The following is an 18,851-nucleotide window of genomic DNA, read 5'->3' on the forward strand; positions in this document are numbered from 1 at the left end:
CGTGTATAAATATATGTATACTAACATATATAACAGATATTTATACAGAGTTAGAAAGCGTGAGAACATAGCACAGGCGTAGCTATTGCATCACGTGACTCATCACGCCCCAGGTGCATTGTGGGAGTTAGAAGAGGTATGTGTTATGCGGCTGTGGGAATCCTATTTTATGCAAATGCTAGCTATATAGCCAATCGCCTGAAGCGCGTCTGAAGAGTTTGTGGCTCAGGGGCTCATTGTCTGCTTAATGGCCCGTGTAGTGACACTGAGCTACAGTTACCTGTAGGTACCAAAACTCATAGTGTGTAAAACCTGAACGGCTGCTTCTCAGAGCTTTCAAGCAACATGGAGATCTGTGTTTTATTTTCAGTTCAAACTTGAGCCAAGTTCAACGTTCAAACATAACTGTACTCTTGTAACAAAGAAATTACAGCAATGTCTACCTCTTTTACCCGCTATACAGCAGAAAAATCTTAATGACATCTGACTGGCTGACGCAGTTCTCTTGTTACTTGGCTGAAGCCATGTTCATACATGACCATGGGCTGCAAGAGTAAATTTCAACTCTCCTGCAAACTCCATTGACTCAAGAAGACATAATTCTCACATCGGATGCACTTTACCCGGATCAGTAGGGTTTATAATAGCCTTCATAGCCACTTTATTGCATGCGCTAGTCCAATTTACATGGTGTTCTGCTTGCATATGCGTGGGGGGGTTTCAGCAGTATCTGTCCATATGCAATTGCCCTGTTCTCCAACCCCTTTTTCCGGTGGTTTGCTTTCTTCTGGTTAACTCCAGCACGGGTAGAACCAGATTTCCCGATTTATGTTGATTCCAATGGGAGCCACTTAATCAGAGCACAGAGGGGATGTGAAGCTGCAGCTGCTCCCTTAGATAAATGTTTTTATTTATTTTGTTTAGTCTATTAACCCCTTAAGGACCGGGCTCATTTTTCGTTTTCTACCCTGTGGGACCGAGGCTGTTTTGACACTTTTGTGGTGCTTGTGTTCAGGTGTAATTTTCTCCTCACCCATTTAGTGTACCCACATAAGTTATATATTGTTTTTTTCAGGACAAGATGGGCTTTCTTCAGATACCATTATGATCGTATCATCTTATTTACTATAAAAAAAATAAAAAAAACATGGTGAAAAATTGAAAAAAAAGACATTTTATGACTTTTATTTGAAAAATCTTTTACTCACCTAAAAAAGCAAGTAAAAAAACTAGCTAAATAGATTCTACTACTTGTCCTGAGTTTAGAGATACCCAATGTTTTTATGTTTTTTTGCTGTTTTTTGTACGTTATAGGGCAATAAGTACAAGCAGCGTTTTATGATTTCCAAATCTTTTTTAACAAATCTGGTCAGTCTGCCTACATCTCCTCTTTGGAACATCTTTGAAGCCGGTTAACTCAATTTAACCCATTCAAACCATATATTTTTGAAAACTAGACACCCCAGGGTATTCCAAATGCTGTTATTTTAACCCTTTCCATGCACCAATTATACAACTACACTTTGTCAAACTTTGTAATAGTAATTTTTTTCACACAAATTGTACTTTAGTTATAGATATACAGGTTCTGGTATATGTCACTGTCAAACAACCCCCCAATACGTGTTCAGGAACATCTCCTGAGTGCAGTGATACCCCACATGCATGGGTTTGTCGGGTTGTTTCAGATTTAAAATGCCACATTTGGGAAGTGCGCTTTTTTTCTCCATTTTGGTCAGTCTGTACCTATGCCCTATCTGTGAGCTAGGCCACTCCAATTTACCCCATCAGCCATTTTTTTTATATATTAGACACCCCTTGGGTATTTGAAGTGCTTTTATTTTAACTCTTTGAGATTTTTGAGAAATTTTAGCACTTGCTCAAAATAATAAACTTTATTTTTTAATTTTTTTTATTTTTTTAATACTTTTTTAATATTTTTTTACACATTTTGCTGGTACTGGATGGTTCATCTAGTGACATCACTGCATAATTATTTTTAAATGTTAGCACATTTTTTTTTTATTTTTTTTTTCCATTTTTTTTTTTTTATTATTATTTTTTTTAATATTTTACTAATCACATAGTGATTAGAAAGCTGGGCTCCATTGACTTGCATGGTTGAATGCAGTACCTGTATTCAACCAGCAAGTGGAGCCAGTTCTCTAGAGGGTCTGGAGACCATCTAGCAAACTTTTTCTTGTTTGTTTTTTTTACAGAGCGGCGGCCATCTTACTTGATGGCGAAGATCACCGGCAGCTGCGGCTGTGACCGCTCTCCGGAGCGGTCACAGCCCACCTAAAGGTAAGTGTTTGGTGTCGCTGGATGCCTCCTGATCGAGGCATTCCAGCGACACCATTTAAGTTTAGGAGGCGATCGTTGATCGCCTCCTAAACGCTTTTAAAACGGGCGTCCGCCGCCATACAATGTATGGCGGCTGTTGACGCCCCGGGGAGGGGCCAGACATGGCCCCCGATGCCGATCTCGGCCTTGCTGAATGCCTCGACATCGAGGCATTGCAGCAAGGCCGTTTAAGCGAAGAAAGTGATCCTTGATCACTTTCTAAGCTAATTTAACTTTTTGACGGTTCAGGACCGTCAAAGGTCATTTAGTGACCTTCTTGTCATGACGGTCCTGAACCGGCAAAGGTCGCGAAGGGGTTAAAGTACTTTAATGTGGATTATTTTTTGGGGAGGCTGTCAGAGATATTAGAACGTGCCTTTAACTAAAGCAGGCGTCGGCAGGTGAGTTTGCAAGAGCACTGAAGTAAAATCCTTACATATCTAGTCTAAAGGATCAACTCTGGAAAGTTTTGCTTGGCAGAACACCAGGTCCGAGCTTTTAAGAAATATCACTGATTTAATTCTGAATTTTACAGACAACCAAGCTCTTGCTGGAGAAGCTCACTTGAGTTTGACCTTTATAACACATACAGATTTTTTCATTAAAGGGATCGTTCGCTGGGGAGTTGTGCTTTCAATTCTTCCACTTTACTATTTATTGTGAAGAACCAACACTGGGAAGTTTATCCAGCAAGTATAGCTTAACTGGCCCAGCATAATACATAATTCAATAGGAAAGAAGACAAAGAAACTTCACAGATTCAACTAAACCGTATACAGGGTCAGCCAAGCTCTTCCTCCAGGAGAATCTTAATGAGGTTGTGCCTTCAAAATGTAAAGTGAAGTTGAAACCATAACTCTACCTTTAGTGAATAGAACCCACAGTTCACTCTGTTCAACATTCTGTTGAAACTGTCCACTTTATTGTACAAACACTGGTGTCTCAGTGCCCATCTTTTACTTGAAATGTTGTGACCATACCTAGAAACTCTCTGGGTTTTGCCCGGAGACTCCGGATGAAGTGCGGGAGCAGCATAGTGGAACGCCCCCTGCCCTCTCCCCCTCTAAAACTGATGTGTGTCCCATGACGATGTCGGCGGGACCTCCTACCCGCATCCCGGGTAGTCGGAGCCAGAGAGTTCACAGGTGTGGTTGTGACCCACCCATTCATCAGCATCAGCAGAACTTCCTTAGCTCTGTTACAAACAGTTCAGTGCAGTGTGCTCGATGTCAACTAATTGGCTTTAAGGCTTTTCTTGACTCCATTTGGAGCTTATTATGATGACAAAGGATGACCTGCTAATGTGGTGAACTGCTTTGGTGCTGTTACCATGCAACAGAACGCCTACAATTGGTTGTGTCATCTTTAAATCTTTGTGTCTCTTCTGTTTGCTTCAACATGGTTTGCATCCACATTTGCAGCAGAGACATGATGATATTTGTATAATGAAATCATACAAGTGGCAAAACATTGTACTTGGCTTTTAGCTTGGAGGGTAGGGAAAGCAGAACCCCCCTCCCATGTATCTTCAGAGCAGACCAATGAAAAAGTTAAAGGGACAATACACCTATGAAATGTATTAAAGTGCATGAAAACCAGCATTACAATGTTCCAATTCACTCTTTTTTTTCAGTTTTACAAAGTAAAAAATGAAAGTAATTATCCTAGCCGCCGGCTATGGCACAAGACTATTTAAGGATCTCAAGAATGATCGGAATGAACAATTTAAACATCTTATTGGAGTTCCGAAACCACTACTTCCAATTGGAGAACGGCCACTCATCTCATACTGGGTGGAAGCCTTGAAAGTCAGAGATGACATTTCAGATATTTTTGTAGTTGTAAGTTCTATTTTTATTACATGATGGATGCATGACAGGCATTGAGGAATCCGTACTGTAATGAAGAAGGCTCTTCCGGGACGCTCTGTCACTTGCAGATGGAATCAGTAATGAGTCCAGTGGCGATAAGCACAGAGGATGAGTTTAACACTCCAGATACTTCATGCACTTTAATTTACTATTAACGTGCATGTGATCTGTCTTATTTAACTATTGTTTAATCCCCCTTACAAATACATGGAGGGATTCTGCAGAATCCGCTTGTATGCATTAGCCTCACCTTTCATCCCAGCTCTGAAGAACATCAAAGGCAGCGCAACATTATGTTCCTATCCAGAAAATACAGTTAAGCTTAGATATTTACCATCTGCATTAAATAATACTTTATAGTTTTTGAAGGGATATTCTATTCACTGCAATCTCTTTACTAGTGTGTAATAATATTTATTCGGAGAACCCCTATTTCTGATAACATTCTGACTTCTTGTACTAGAAATATATTGACCATTCATAAATCATAGTTTACCAAGTGCGATGTAGCTCTTCACATCATCAGGACTCGCTGTTGAGTGAATAAAGCCATTAAATCTTACAGTTTAAGTTGATGTGAAGCCCTTCCTGATCAACAAAACCATAAAATGTGACTTGGTTGGGAGAGCTCATAATGAAACCTGCCTTTTTATAACTCTTACCTCTAACAGACCCATATTCGTCTGGCGTCTCACAATCTTAACAATGCGTACCAGCACAGAGACTGTCTCTCATCTGATATTGTATATGCTTGGTGCAGGATGTCCTTTAATAACAGATCTAATGCTTTATACATTCGTTAGTGGTTATGGTATGTGTAATAATTTATTTGGAGTAAACGTTTGTGTTTTGTGGAACGTTTTGTCACCCTTCCTAATAGAATGTTGCTTTTCAGACCAACAACCATTACCATCATAAGTTTAAAGAGTGGGCACAGAAATATCCGTTTGTAACGTTAATAAATGATGGGACTTCCAGCAATGAGGTATGTTGTAGTCTTTATCTTAATTTTCTCTTGTGAATTGCCAGTTTAAAGGTGTCATATATAAATATATTTGGAACTCCTGCTCTGAATGTAGATAGAGTTCTTATTTGATTATCTCTCTTTTTTCTTTCTTTGTGCATTAGAACATTGCCAGTCAAGAAAAGAGACAGAAAATACTGTCACAAATTAGCAGTTTTTCCACCAAACACAATTACAAACATCAGGTTATTTGGACTGATGAACATCAACTGCTACATTTTAATTCATAAAAAATGCAGTTTGTATATTGTACCTTTTATAAATGTAAGTTTAAATTTAAGACACGCAGGTACAAACATAGTTGTAGATGTTTCTGATATTCTGTCAGGGTCTCAACAGAATCTCTAGTCTTTTTTCTCTTTAATGGAGAACCAAAAAACCTAGAGTTGCACAGTAGATAGGAACCATTAGGTCCATCTAGTTTGCCCATTTTTCCTGATGTAAGACTCTGATCTTAATCAGTCCTTGAACTTGTCTCAGATTCATGATAGCTTTATGCCTATCACATATGTATGTAAGATCCCTCACTGTATTTACCTCTATTACTTCTACTGGGGGCAGTTCAATTTACCACCCTGTCTGTAAAGTAAAACTAACATTACATCTAAACCTCCAACAATCTATGACCTCCTTTTTTGAACTAACTTCACTCCTGTATTGTTAAATCCCCTTAAGTATTTAAATACTATAATATGCTATATAATATAATATGCTATACATATGAAGGTTCCTTTAGTTTTTCCTGATAATTTTATCCTGCAAACCATTCACCATTTTGTTAGTCATCCTCTGAACTCTCTCCAAAATGTCAATATCCTTGTGGAGATGGGGTCTCCAGAACTGTACACAATACTCTAGGTGAGGGCTGACCAGAGATTTGTGACCTCTGTCTGTCTAGTTATACAACCCAGCACCCTGCTCGCATCATCCTCCGAAATAATTATACCCAAGTCCATCTCTTCTGTTATCACTGAAAGACGGTGCCCCCAATCCTATATTCTGCCTGTTACAGATCCTTTTGGCACCCCACTGGCAACAAGTCCTTCCTCTGAATATACACCATTGACTACAAACATCTGCCTCCTGTCCCTCAATTATTGCCTCATCCATTTAACTACTTTAACGTTTAAATCTGCATTTACTTCGTTTCCTTAAACTTAGCTTTGTATTTTCTCTCATCTTCCTCATCCAGTTTATGGGATGATTTTGAACGGGATGTCCAACAAGCTCATATAGGTGTGATGGTCAGATGTCCGCATATTTTTGGTCATATAGTGTATTTTTTTTTATACATAGGAGTGTAGGGAACATTTTAACCCCTTAATGACAAAGCCCGTACATGTATGGGCTCAAAGTGTATTGTTTTCAATGGGTTTAGGGACCGCCCATTGTCCTTAAGGGGTTACATATAAAGTATTGGACTTGCACGCCTTTTAAGGCTTATTTTGATTAAATATTATTTGCCCATTTTGCATGTGTACTTTTTTGTTTGTTTTTAGGAGCGATTGGGGGCTGTATCCTGTTTACAGCTGGCCATTGACAAATTCCAAATAAATGATCATGTGCTAGTGATTGGCGGGTATGTTTGCCATATTGAATGTATCAGAAATACATGTTTCTCTCAGTGTACAGATTAATAGACAGTACGCAGACTGCAACCATGTCTGCAAGAGACACTTGTGCAATAAAAAGGGGGGATTTAGAGACTGCGTAGTATAATATTTCTAATGAAAGCACAGGGTAGTGACAGAGATAGGACAGACTTCAGTCAAGGTGGAAGCAGATCAGTACTATGTCCTCTATTACTAAATGACATCATTTCTTAATGTAATTCAGTAATGCTGAGCCAAATTAAGCTTTCTTTTTCTTTAGGGATACCTTGTTTTATGAGGATTTCCATCTACATAATGTTATTGGGCAATTTGAAACCATCGTTAAGGACAACAATTACGCCAACCTGGTTCTGTCGTATCCCTGTAAGGATGAAGGTAAACTATCCTTGCCAATTCTTGGTTTATTTTAGCTGAATAATAAGTGAAGAATGGTGAATAAACATGGGAATCCTAAGATCAAAATGATAAAGTTGCGATCACATGCTGGCCGTTCAGAGAGAGCAAAGTTCAAGCTACCTTTTTATTAAATGTCCAAGCACATCAAAAATACATTGACGTAAAAAAAAAAGAGCCAAGGTTTCCTGGAACTTGAATTCTATCAAGTTTTGTAATGCCTGTAGTGTTTTGTTCTGGATATTATATTGCCTAAGGAGTCAAGCCACATGTATTTGAGATGCTACGTGGTAATTGCCTTGATTGGTATTTAAAAGCTGAGCTTAGTGGGTATGACAGGTTAATGTGTGTAGGGTGGGAAGAAGGCCGTGGATAAACTATAAGGCTAGGTTTCCACTTGGGTTTTTGTCCGGCGTTTTTTTCTTGATGAAAAACGCCAGGAAAACTGCCAAGAAAACTGCCACTGCATTTACCTGCGTTTTGGCGTTTTTTCTGCAGTTTTTTCTGGCGTTTTAGCCTTTCTGTGGAAATTGCTTTTTTTGACCTTAGACAGTTTTTCCAGCCTTTACAAGTTAGAAGTTTCACCCAGCTAAAAGGGATTAGGATAAATGGCAAGTATCTGCCCTCTCCTGATGTCATTTACTTGGTAGACCCTTTTGTCTCTTTTCTGTGGTTTGTAAGGCATGCTTTATTTCGAATGTCTGCTCCTCTGGGAAGATTGGCCCCAAATGATGGTGCAAATTGTTTGCTGTTGCTTTTGGCACGCAGGATCCGGTCGCGTATGTTTGTTTGTAATGGCATGTTTGTTCCAAATGGTGTAAAATTCAATATGAACCAGTCCAGGACTTTGTTTTGTGTGAAACTGTTTGTTTTCAGCCTATTTCTCGTAGGACACACAGATACTGGGTCCATCCTCTGCATTGTAACTGTGGAAAAAACGCCATAAAAAACGCCAAGGCAATAAACCCACATGGCTTTTTCATGGCGTTTTTTCTCTCCCATAGACTTCTATTGGAGAAAAAAAGCCAAGATTTCTTGCAAAAAACGCCAGAGTGTCAACATGCTGCAGTTTTGAAAAACTGCCACAGAGCCCAAAAAAGCAGAAAAACGCCAAAGAGGACTGAAAAAACGCCAAACAGAAAAACGCCAAGTGGAAATGGCATTTTGCGATTTCCTATTGAATTACAGCTAACATCTGGCTGCATGCGTTTTTCACAAAAAAACGCCAGGTGGCGCTATTGGCGTTTTTATAGGCGTTTTTAGCTAAAAAAACCCAAGTGGAAACCTAGCCTAAGGCAAGGCTGGCGTGTATTATTTGGGGAAGAAAGGGTGTTACATCTAATTCCATAAATACAATACTTAAATGATTTTGTATACAGATTAGCTGTGATATGAAAGTACAGTATCACTGTACTTTGGGTGTTTTTTAGTCATAGGTGGTACTTTTTTGGGGGGAAATGTAGAAAAAGATATGGAGTAATGTAAGGAATCAGGAGTAAAGGTGCTCCTCTTCAGAGATGTTGTCTTAAGGTTCTATCTCAAGAAGAGAAGTTGCAAAAGCTTATGTGACTCCATCTTCTCGTGGGCCAATGCTGCCATATACATTGACATATGAAGTGATTTGTGTGTGGTATCGTTTGCCAACCATTTTGTTTTCAACAGAAACCAGGAAGTATGGGATTCTGGAAACCGATGAAAACCACAAAGTCACAGCACTGAGAGAAAAACCCTCTCCCACAGACACGGCATCCAGACAGGCAGTAAGACGCTGAGTGCAGTTGAGAAGATGTATAACACTTCATAGAAATGTTATTATCTCTTAGATAAGTTTAAAGTGGGAGTCTGTTTTTCTCTTTCATAAATGTGCTCCCTACATCATAGAGAGCTGGAGGCCTTACTGTCTTTGTAGAGTTACTTCATGAAAACACAATACAGAGTTATTATAAAGTTACATTCTGAGCTATATTCACTATAAAACAAGACTTTGCAGGTGAGCGTAACATTTCATTTTAACTCTAAACACATCTTGAGTTTCTCCTGCTGACCATAAATTGCAGTTAAAATACTGGTACGATATTCCTCATTTGAACTATACATTATGCATGGCAAACCCCGAAGGGCGTGGATAAACCTCGATGCCTTATATTGGTTGACCTTGCATGTCTTTGGCTGGAGGCAAAGTCTATGTACATTGGAACATCCAATGGTCTGTGATTCAGGAAATAGCAACACAGAAAATGGCATTTCCTGAATATTTTGTATCCGTTATAAATTAATCCATTAAGACTGCAGAGATAAATGTGTCCAAATATATCTTCTGCTTTCCCCTAGTGTCCGTGTTTCTATGTGTTGTCTAAGGATTCACTCACCTGTGTGCAAACATTCCTAGATGAAAAAAAGGTAAATAATATGCTACTTTCTAAACAAATGTATTTTATGCGGTGTATTAGTTTTATTGTATCATTCTCCCCCTGCCATTTTGATAGCTAACTGAAAATGTCTCAGTTGCAAAAAACAGGTGTCCCTGTCTAATCTATAGTGTCTGCTACAGAAGCAGTGCCACAAAAATGGACTCAGCTCCTCAATGCTTAGTTTTTTTTCCAGTAGTCCTTACTAATCCTGCTTCAAACTATAAACATTTGTGGCACATACATGCAAAATAATTTAATACTCTTATTTAACGTAAAGAATATCTGTGCTTATACTTTTTCTTTGTTAAAAGTAACCTTTCTTTAATTATAGAATGCGCCCATAGAAGAAAAGGATGCACCTGGACATCTATTATCTTGGCTTGTGGGCAGGTAATAAACGACTTTTGCTTTATGATACCCAAGTAAATAACTGTCTAACTTCTTTGGTCCAAGGATTCTTCTCAAAAGGCATGTAAGGAAGTATGGGGGGAAACACTTGTGTACATTAAATATCTCATGTGCTTTGTCACATAAAATGGCAGAGCTCTCCCCTCTCAGGAGAGAGGACGTCACATGAAGCTCCACCATTTTGGCTGAGGTTTACACGGGGTTATTTTAGGGCAAAATGACGTCCTCCACTCCGACCCTCTAATCGGGGTTGAGGATGTCACCGGAAGCTCTGCCATTTTGGCGTAAGTTTTACCCACAAGGTTATGTGTCCATGGAGATAAAGAAGATACGAGGCAGATGAGTGGGAGAAAGTAGATGGAAATTTGTAGTTTTTTTGCTTAGTTTTCATCCGTTTTGTGGGGTGTCCGGCCTCATCCTCAACATTAAAGGGAAAACTTCCATGGTGTGTTTTTTTTTTTTTTTTTTTCTTTTACAGAAATCCTGTTCATGTTTATCCAGTATCTGGACGTTTTGACGTTGGGAACTTAGAATCCTACATAACTTGTCACAAGTATTTCCAACAGAACATCAGGAATATACCCACGTACCTTCAATGATGTAGCGCAAAACTATTTTTAAAAGTCAACTAAAAAGGAACTTACTTTAGCCTATATTTTAGAATATATCCAATGCAGTGTTAAATCAGTTTATATAATTATGTATTTAGTATTTTCTCACATACTCTGCAAATGCAATCTTAGGGAATTCCATTTATTAAAGTCATGTTTACAATAAAACCTTGAATTTCATATTCTGCTGCCAAAGGGTACAAAAAAAAAAACCCGAAGGAGGCTATTCTAAAAGACTAGTCTGTAGTCTGCTGCATTTCTCTGATGCTTTCTCGGCTCTGTTTTCCATTTTTGCTATCCTGGATCCAAACTGCATAGCTCTTTTGGGTAATACACAGGAGGAGGCGAGTCCCAATTCCATAGCTGCAATCCGTAATATGAATTTCTCTCCAAGACCTCTGGCCAGGGTTAAGTCTGCTTTCTCAGTGATAGGTAAAGAGTTCAAAAACGATACAACATCTTCATCGAGAAATGGAAATCTAAAAAAAAAAAAAAAAACAAAAAAAAAAAACAAACCCATAAAACTTCAAAAAGTTACTAATGTAGTCAAACAGATGTCAGCTCCTACTAAGAGCTCTGTATGGTATTACAAGGATTTTGAAAGGGCACTATCCAATCCGGTGAAGCTACATCAAGAAATCACAGCCTATTTATATTTACAATTAACACTGATGTGTATTAGACATGTAAATTGTAAACATTTAAGGCTATGCCCACTCTTTGCAAATCCACTCTACCTGAGAGCTCTCTCAATAGCCCGCCCTGGGATATTCCCAAGTATGTATGGGTGTACATTATATCTATATAGATCGAGATATATTATACACGTACATAGTACTGTGTAAAAGTTAAAGGCAGGTGTGAAATCATGCTGTAAAGTAAGAATGCGTTTATAAAGACATCTTAATAGTTTATCGTTTCACAAAAAGCAAAGTGAGTGAATAGAAGACAAATCTAAATCAAATCAGGGGGCTGACCAGCCTTTGCTGTCAAAAACAGCATCAATTCTTCTAGGAACATCTACCATCACTTCCAGGACTCATTCTTTCTTACGCTGAAGACATTACTTAATGACTGACTGTATGTTTGGTAATCATGCTGCAGAATAAATATTTGGGGCCAATCAGATTGCCCAGCTGATGATATTGCATAATGGATAAGTATCTGCCTGTAATTACCATGGTGTAAGCCATTTTTCCAAATCTGGTAATTCTTCCCCTCATGTGCCATTTCGGGTATCTTTGAAGCCGGCCAATGCAATTTACCCCATCAAGTCATATATTTTTGAAAACTAGACAGCCCAGGGTATTCCAAATGCTAGTATTTGAACCCTTTCCAAGCACTAATTCTACCATCAGCCTTTGTCAAAATTTATGGTAGCAATTTTTTTTGCATTTGTTTTGTCACACACATTTTACTCTAGGTATGAATAAACAGGTTCTGGTATATGTCACTATCATAAAACATGAATGATTTTGCCTGGCTGTTTGGGGGCAAAAGGGCCACATTTGGGGCATGCACATTTTTCAATGTTGAACTTTGGCATTTGGGGATCCACTGCCCATGCCCTATTTGGTACATCTTTGAGCCGGCCATTTCAGTGTGCCCAACAAAACCATATATTTTTGAAAACTAGACACTTCAGGGTATTTTAAATGCAGCACACTTTTTACCACCAGCATTTTTTCAAAGTTTGCAGTAGTATTTTTGTGTGTGTTTTTTTCCCACACACACCTACTTTATGTATGAATTTACAGCTCCTGGTATATGCCCCTGTCACACGACACCCCAATATGTGTTCAGCAACATCTCCTGAGTACAGCGATACCCCACATGCATGGGTTTGTCATTTTTTGGGGGAACTAAAAGGCCACATTTGGTACGTGTGCATTTTTCTAGTTGGAAATTAGATGTGTGGCCATCCTTCCCCCCCGTGTTAATTGGGACATTGTTGAATCCGGCCAATTCAATTTACCCCATCAAATCATACATTTTTTAAAAGTAGACACCCCATGGGCATTTAATATGCCAGTATTTTAACTCTTTCCATGCGAGAATTGTTTTAAGCTAATGTGCTAATTTTAGGACTTGCTCACAAAAATATATATTTTTATATATATATTTCAATTTTTTTTTGCCTTTTTTAAAACATTTTTAACATTTTTTTTCAACTTGAAGGTTCCCCTGATCATGACATCAGAGGGAAATAATTTTTACATTGTACTGTTTTTTTACAATTTTTTCTAATTATTATTAATTTTATTTTTTAATTTATTTTTACTAATCACACTGTGATTAGAAAGCTGGGCTCCATTGACTTGCATGGTTGAATGCAGTACCTGTATTCAACCTGCAAGTGGAGCTAGAGTTCTCTAGAGGATCTGGAGACCCTCTAGCAAACTTTTTCGTCTTTATTGTTTTTTTTCCCGGGCCGCCGCCATCTTGCTGATGGCGAAGATCACCGGCGGCTGCGGCTGTGACCGCTCTCCGGAGCGGTCACAGTCCATCCTAAGGTAAGTGTTTGGTGTCGCTGGATGCCTCCTGATCGAGGCATTCCAGCGACACCATTTAAGTTTAGGAGGTGATCGTTGATCGTCTCCTAAACGCTTTTAAAACGGGCGTCCGCCGCCATACATTGTATGGCGGATGTTGACGCCCCGGGGAGGGGCCAGACATGGCCCCTGATGCCGATCGTGGCGTTGCTTAATGCCTCGAGGTCGAGGCATTACAGCAACGCCGTTTGGGTAAAAAAATAAAAAAAAGAAATCGATCACGGATCGATTTTTTTTTTAGCCGTTTTAACAAATGACGGTCCTGGTACGTCATTTGTCGTTAACGACATGTTTTTCCGTGACGTGCCCGGACCGGCAATTGTCATCAAGGGGTTAAACAGTGTTCAGCAACCTCACCTTGTTAATAACGTTGCCTGTTGCTTACTCAGTTTTATTCCTCCTACACAGGTGTTTCTAATTCACTTAATGATGGTGTTTCAACCTACATATTAAATTGATGATCATTAGCACCTGTTTGGTATAATTGTTTATTCATACCCCTAACTATATGCCTACAAAACCCATGGCTTTGTTAAAGCATACCTAGAAGACTTTTCTTCTGTTAACTCACTTTGCATTTTGTTAAATGCTACAAATTAAGCATGCTTGTCTATTTTTAAAAGCATACTTTACAGCATTTTTTTCGTACCTGCCTAAAACATTTGCCCAGTAATATGTTTATTATAATAAATATATAATCTCAAACTAAACATCCCTTCAAATGGGTCACTATGTAAACATACTATTTGTCTGCGTAAAGTGGAATATCTGAAATTTAAGGAAGTCATTATAGATTATCCAGAACTATTTCTCCTAATCTGTTCCCGAAGTGCGCTTTTAAGATCTGCCCTAAAGAGAATTACCTTGCTTCTTTTCCGTGGTCACCAATAACTCGGTCATCGCGACCAAGGTTTCTGGAAGATATACGCCCCAGTTCCATGCTCAGTTCGTGAAGAAGGCCTTTGTGACCCATGTTTTTGAAACGCACTCTGTGACGGGAGTAGCCGGCAAGCTGTTCATCTGCGCCAATTCCAGTCAATACCACCTTTAGAGTTAAAAAACGACATACATGAAGTGCTAGGGCAATGAGGTATAAGGGGTTTTTTGTTTTATTATTGTTATGTTTTCTTTTTTTCCCATAATATTTTTACACCATAATCAGTGTAATATGTATTTTCCCCTCAGCCTCCTAACAGACTGTAAATAACGAAGAGCTGTCCCATCTTCCCCTGTGCCAGTATGTCTCAAAATGTGTTCATGGTACTGCTAATTTTGTATGTTGTCCATTTTTCCCCCTGTTGTGATAGCAGTACAGTATTTGCTGTCAATAAAGGTCATAAAGTGACCTATATGTGTGTTTTAAATACATACAATTCATTTATATATTATATATATATGTATATATGTTTTACATACATGACACCTGTCATCTTCAATGCCATATTTAGAACAGTCAGTTTTACATCAGTTTGTTCCTAACAAGTCATTAGAATACAAGCGGTGGTTACCTTGGACATGCTGACATACTGTTTAGTTTCTCCATTGCTAGTTAGCATGCCTTTACCCCTGGAAGCAAACCACACAGCACAGCCAATGCTGTCATCTAGGACAGTATTCAGCGGCTGAACGAGTTGACAAATACGTTGTTGCCTCATCTCTTTTAGTTCTTCCAAAGAAACGTTAATTTCTACAAAATTCCAAGTTCTTAATGGGTTTATGGCTTTAAGTTCTTCCAGACCTGCCCTTCCTGTGATTCGATCTGGAACATCAAAGGAGGAACCTGAAGCCGAGGGGTCAAAATTACTTGGATGCATTGAAGATACGGATTGGCGTTTGGCTTTCCTTACATTTTTCAGGTGAGTACTTTGAGGATTTGCTGCTTTCATCATAAAAGCCACATTGAGAAGGTCTATAGGTTCCTCTGGTGGAACATGCCGATCTGCAAGGACTGCCAGAATCATGGAATCAATGCCACCAGAAAATAGGACAGCAATATTTGCACTTCTTTCAACATCGGACAGCAAAGCCTCTTTATTTCGATGAAGGTACAGAGTCCTTTTCCGAACAGCTTCACTTAACACGTCTATAAGTAAAGCTGCATTTTTGCGGTTATCATCTGTAACCAATCTTTTAAGGTCTTCTAAAGTAACGTTGTGAGAGTTGTTAGAAAAATTAGCCTCGACTGATATTTCAGGAATTTCTTTGTTTAAGGGAGAAACTGGAGTAGTTAATATGCCATTTTCACTCTTTAATACAGTGATAAACGACGGGAACTCTGTCACAACCGGGGTTTTCCCTTCACATAATGTTAGTTCGTTGGTAAGCATATCGTCAGCAGCAGACTTCCATGGATACCACGTCAACTGAAGACATTTTGAAATACCACAAGAACCTAAATCACACCGGAAAATTCCAGATGCTGGAACCTCATGCCATGGATTCTCATCAGATTCTGGAGAGCAATCCTTTACTGAGGCAAGACACAAGACCTTCTCAGAATTCTGGTTAAACTTCCACAAAAGACTACGCCGTCCAAAAAAATCTCTTCCAAACCACAAACTATGGCTTTCAGCATGATAATAAATAAAAGCCCAAGGACCCTGCACAAGGGACAAAAGCGCCAGTATATCATGCTCTCCATTACAGTCGGAAAGGCGATTAAGCATTACTTGAGTGTCATTTTCCGTAGAGGATATTTCAATGCCACCAAAGACTTCTCCATTCCAAAGAAAAACGTTACCATGCTTGTCTTTCAATGGCTGAGGAGTCAACTTCCCTCTCAAGTGGAGAACATGACCAGAGAAAAAGCAACTATAGCGATGATTAAAGTCACAAGTAATTAAATGCTGGCTGCTATCGGGACCTCTGCGTTGAAGGTTTACATCATTTTCAGAATCAAATGTCTCGCCCGGGCAAGCAATGAAACTCACAGTACAGCATATGCCGCACATTCTCGTTTCCTAAAACGTATGGCTTAATTCTTGGGATTGGCCTTTCCAGCGTTCTGAAGCTCTTGTTGAGTAAGCTTCATGTCATCAAATATTTCTAGCAAATAAAAATAAATAAAATGTTATCATTACCAACTTTTTTCATTCTACCAAACAAACTGAGGTTGCGATCATAATTTGCCGCAGGAATACTAAAAGCTTTAGCTGTACGGCAGAATTATTATCAAATCAAATGCCCGTCAGCTATCAAATGCCTTAAGGTACATTTAATAGCTGGAGTGTCCTTTTCACTAAGCGTATTGCAGGTCATGCAAGAACAAACTTTTTTGGGGGGCTAGGGGTATTAGGTTTTGAGTTATTTCTACATTGGACTTTTTTTTTTCTTAAAAGAGAGACACACACGCAAATATAAATCTCAGCAATGCAGATCCCAAAGCATTCTTAAACGCAAACACTGCTCTCGAGCACACAGACAATATATGGTCTGGGATATTTTATTTATCCATGGTTTTTTGTGTGCTCAAGTCAAAGATAAAGAAGTCCCAACCTTGTCCAAAGTTTCCTTTTTTGTTTTGTAAACAGAGCTATAAAATATATATGCCCTTAAAAACTTTAAATTTAGAGCTCTGATACTGCAGCAATTACTTCGCACACAACTTAATGCGCAATGTCGTCATTTTAGGACGCAAATTGCAGCTTTATTTTCGGAATATGCAGCTTCACATAAGGGGGTGTCTGACATCATTGCCTGCAAGCAGCGTCTGATGCCTCATGCATTTTTTAGGATTTCAGAGTGGTTTTTGGGGTCTTGCTTCACGGAATATAAAATTCCCATTATGGAAATAACATATTAGGGTATCTATTTTTTTGGTACGTGTGTAGAAGTAGCATAAATACAAATAATGAATTGTGCTGGCGGCCGCTGTTTTTTTATTAATTTTAGCCAAAAACAAGGCACTTACTTTTACACTCGCTCAGTGTTTGAATTCTGTCAGCGAGGAAGAAAACATGGCTGTTTGGCTGCTGCCTATACACCTTCTAAAAAGAAAGATTATTTTCCATTATGTATAGAAGTTACAGACCTTTCGGTAAAGCAGATATGTGCCCCTTTAGATGGCTATTGATTATTGTTTTATAGCGAATGCTAAAAGTTTCTAAAAATATGTACTAGGAAAATAAACGTTTTTGGATGAGTGGGAAGCAGATTAACTCACCCGATCCTTTTTCAAATTCGATAGCTCGTCCACAATTACACCCTGTTCTCTAAACTGTGAAGCAGAAAAACGTGCAATGGCGTTATTTTGACTTTTTTTTATACTAAAATCAAAAAGAATGATTTAGTAAATATTTGTATATTCTATATGAGATTTTTAATACACATGGCCCAATACATTTAGCCATAGCTCGGTCTCCTTTTCATTCTGATGGATTAAATGGTGCATCAACACTAAATTTAGTAGTAGTGATAATAATAATAATAGTGTTAATGTTCACCATGTAACAATCGATCACTACTAGGACCACTCTTGCCCTTCGTGATTTTTCGGCGCTGCTCTCAGGGCATCAGGGCTCATTTTAACCCACAGCCAGGCCCTGGTGATATATATAGATATAGATATATATATATATATATACACATAACTTTTTCATACCTCGTTTATCAATCTGGCGCCAAATCCTTGACACGCTTTCCACAACTATATCTCTTAACTGACATAAAACGGCAATCTTACCTTGGAAATGAATTCATCTACTTGCCTGGCAGACCAGTCTCTAGTATTTTCGCTGTTCGCGGTGTTTTTCTCTGACATTATCAATAGGTTTTCAAACCGATAAAATACCGTGAGCAATTATGAAATAGCATTCACGCATGTATTTAGGCGTCTCTATAGGCGATCGCGTTAACGCATAGCCCCTGTGGAGGATTAGTTACGGCTAATTCCTACCCAGTAGAAGGACTCTGGTGATGTCAGCAGACCATGTGACTGTTTGGTCACATGGTACAAAGAACTACCGGAAGAAGAAGAAGCAGCAGCGCGGGACGTACAAATGGGCTGGGCTGGGCTGCTGTTTCATTTTCAATAACGTGGGATGTGAGGATGAAGCTTTAACAGAAGTACTGAAAATACAGAATATTATGGAGGCAGAAGGAAACTTGACATACTTCACAGTGACTCTCTCTCTCTCTCTCTGTGTGCCAGTGAGTGTCTCTCTCTGTGCCAGTCACTGTGTCTCTCTCTCTGTGCCAGTCACTGTGTCTCTCTCTCTCTGTTTCTCTCTGTGCCAGTGAGTGTGTGTGTCTCTCTCTCTGTGCCAGTGAGTGTGTGTGTCTCTCTCTCTGTGCCAGTGAGTGTGTGTCTCTCTCTCTCACATGGTGCAAAGAACTACAGGAAGAAGCAGCAGCGCAGGACGTGCAAATGACTACAAATGGGATCTCTCTCTGTGCCAGTGAGTGTGTGTCTCTCTCTCTGTGCCAGTGAGTGTCTCTCTCTCTCTCTGTGCCAGTGAGTGTCTCTCTCTCTCTGTGCCAGTGAGTGTCTCTCTCTCTCTCTGTGCCAGTGAGTGTCTCTCTCTCTTTGTGCCAGTGAGTGTCTCTCTCTCTCTCTGTGCCAGTGAGTGTCTCTCTCTCTCTCTCTGCCAGTGAGTGTGTGTGTCTCTCTCTCTGTGCCAGTGAGTG

General features: G+C 39.2%; 3 protein-coding genes across 3 annotated transcripts in view; 1 reads left to right on the forward strand and 2 right to left on the reverse strand.

The window, feature by feature from the left end:
• The window catches only part of ANKAR (ankyrin and armadillo repeat containing), a 30,443-nt gene extending 29,789 nt beyond the window's left edge, over nucleotides 1-654 (reverse strand). The window contains 1 exon segment of the mRNA XM_053471959.1: nucleotides 624-654. Within this exon segment, the coding sequence (XP_053327934.1) occupies nucleotides 624-654 (31 nt within the window).
• LOC128502133 (glucose-1-phosphate thymidylyltransferase-like) lies at nucleotides 110-10,842 on the forward strand. The gene is made up of 9 exons (XM_053471863.1): nucleotides 110-136; nucleotides 3,977-4,184; nucleotides 5,110-5,199; nucleotides 6,738-6,817; nucleotides 7,111-7,226; nucleotides 8,907-9,004; nucleotides 9,576-9,644; nucleotides 9,987-10,045; nucleotides 10,542-10,842. The coding sequence occupies exons 2-9, from the start codon at nucleotides 3,993-3,995 to the stop codon at nucleotides 10,660-10,662; spliced, it is 825 nt and encodes a 274-aa protein (XP_053327838.1). The 5' UTR covers nucleotides 110-136; nucleotides 3,977-3,992; the 3' UTR covers nucleotides 10,663-10,842.
• ASNSD1 (asparagine synthetase domain containing 1) lies at nucleotides 10,826-18,110 on the reverse strand. The gene is made up of 6 exons (XM_053471853.1): nucleotides 17,908-18,110; nucleotides 17,389-17,442; nucleotides 17,137-17,212; nucleotides 14,735-16,271; nucleotides 14,090-14,271; nucleotides 10,826-11,153 (listed from the first exon to the last, which is right to left on the reverse strand). The coding sequence occupies exons 4-6, from the start codon at nucleotides 16,175-16,177 to the stop codon at nucleotides 10,898-10,900; spliced, it is 1,881 nt and encodes a 626-aa protein (XP_053327828.1). The 5' UTR covers nucleotides 16,178-16,271; nucleotides 17,137-17,212; nucleotides 17,389-17,442; nucleotides 17,908-18,110; the 3' UTR covers nucleotides 10,826-10,897.
• Between the last annotated feature and the right edge of the window lie 741 nt (nucleotides 18,111-18,851).

Source organism: Spea bombifrons, chromosome 7 (genome assembly GCF_027358695.1).
Source record: "Spea bombifrons isolate aSpeBom1 chromosome 7, aSpeBom1.2.pri, whole genome shotgun sequence".
In the NCBI taxonomy this organism is placed as follows: domain Eukaryota; kingdom Metazoa; phylum Chordata; class Amphibia; order Anura; family Pelobatidae; genus Spea; species Spea bombifrons.

What these genes read in the sequence shown, in the direction of transcription:
- ASNSD1 (XM_053471853.1), bottom strand. Translation starts at nt 16,177, where the DNA reads ATGTGCGGCATATGCTGTACTGTGAGTTTCATTGCTTGCCCGGGCGAG. An exon ending in AGTATGTCAGCATGTCCAAG is followed by an intron (nt 14,272 to 14,734) that starts GTAACCACCGCT and finishes TTAACTCTAAAG; the next exon opens with GTGGTATTGACTGGAATTGG. An exon ending in GACCACGGAAAAGAAGCAAG is followed by an intron (nt 11,154 to 14,089) that starts GTAATTCTCTTT and finishes TTTTTTTTTTAG; the next exon opens with ATTTCCATTTCTCGATGAAG.
- LOC128502133 (XM_053471863.1), top strand. Translation starts at nt 3,993, where the DNA reads ATGAAAGTAATTATCCTAGCCGCCGGCTATGGCACAAGACTATTTAAG. An exon ending in TTTCAGATATTTTTGTAGTT is followed by an intron (nt 4,185 to 5,109) that starts GTAAGTTCTATT and finishes GTTGCTTTTCAG; the next exon opens with ACCAACAACCATTACCATCA. An exon ending in CATGTGCTAGTGATTGGCGG is followed by an intron (nt 6,818 to 7,110) that starts GTATGTTTGCCA and finishes CTTTTTCTTTAG; the next exon opens with GGATACCTTGTTTTATGAGG.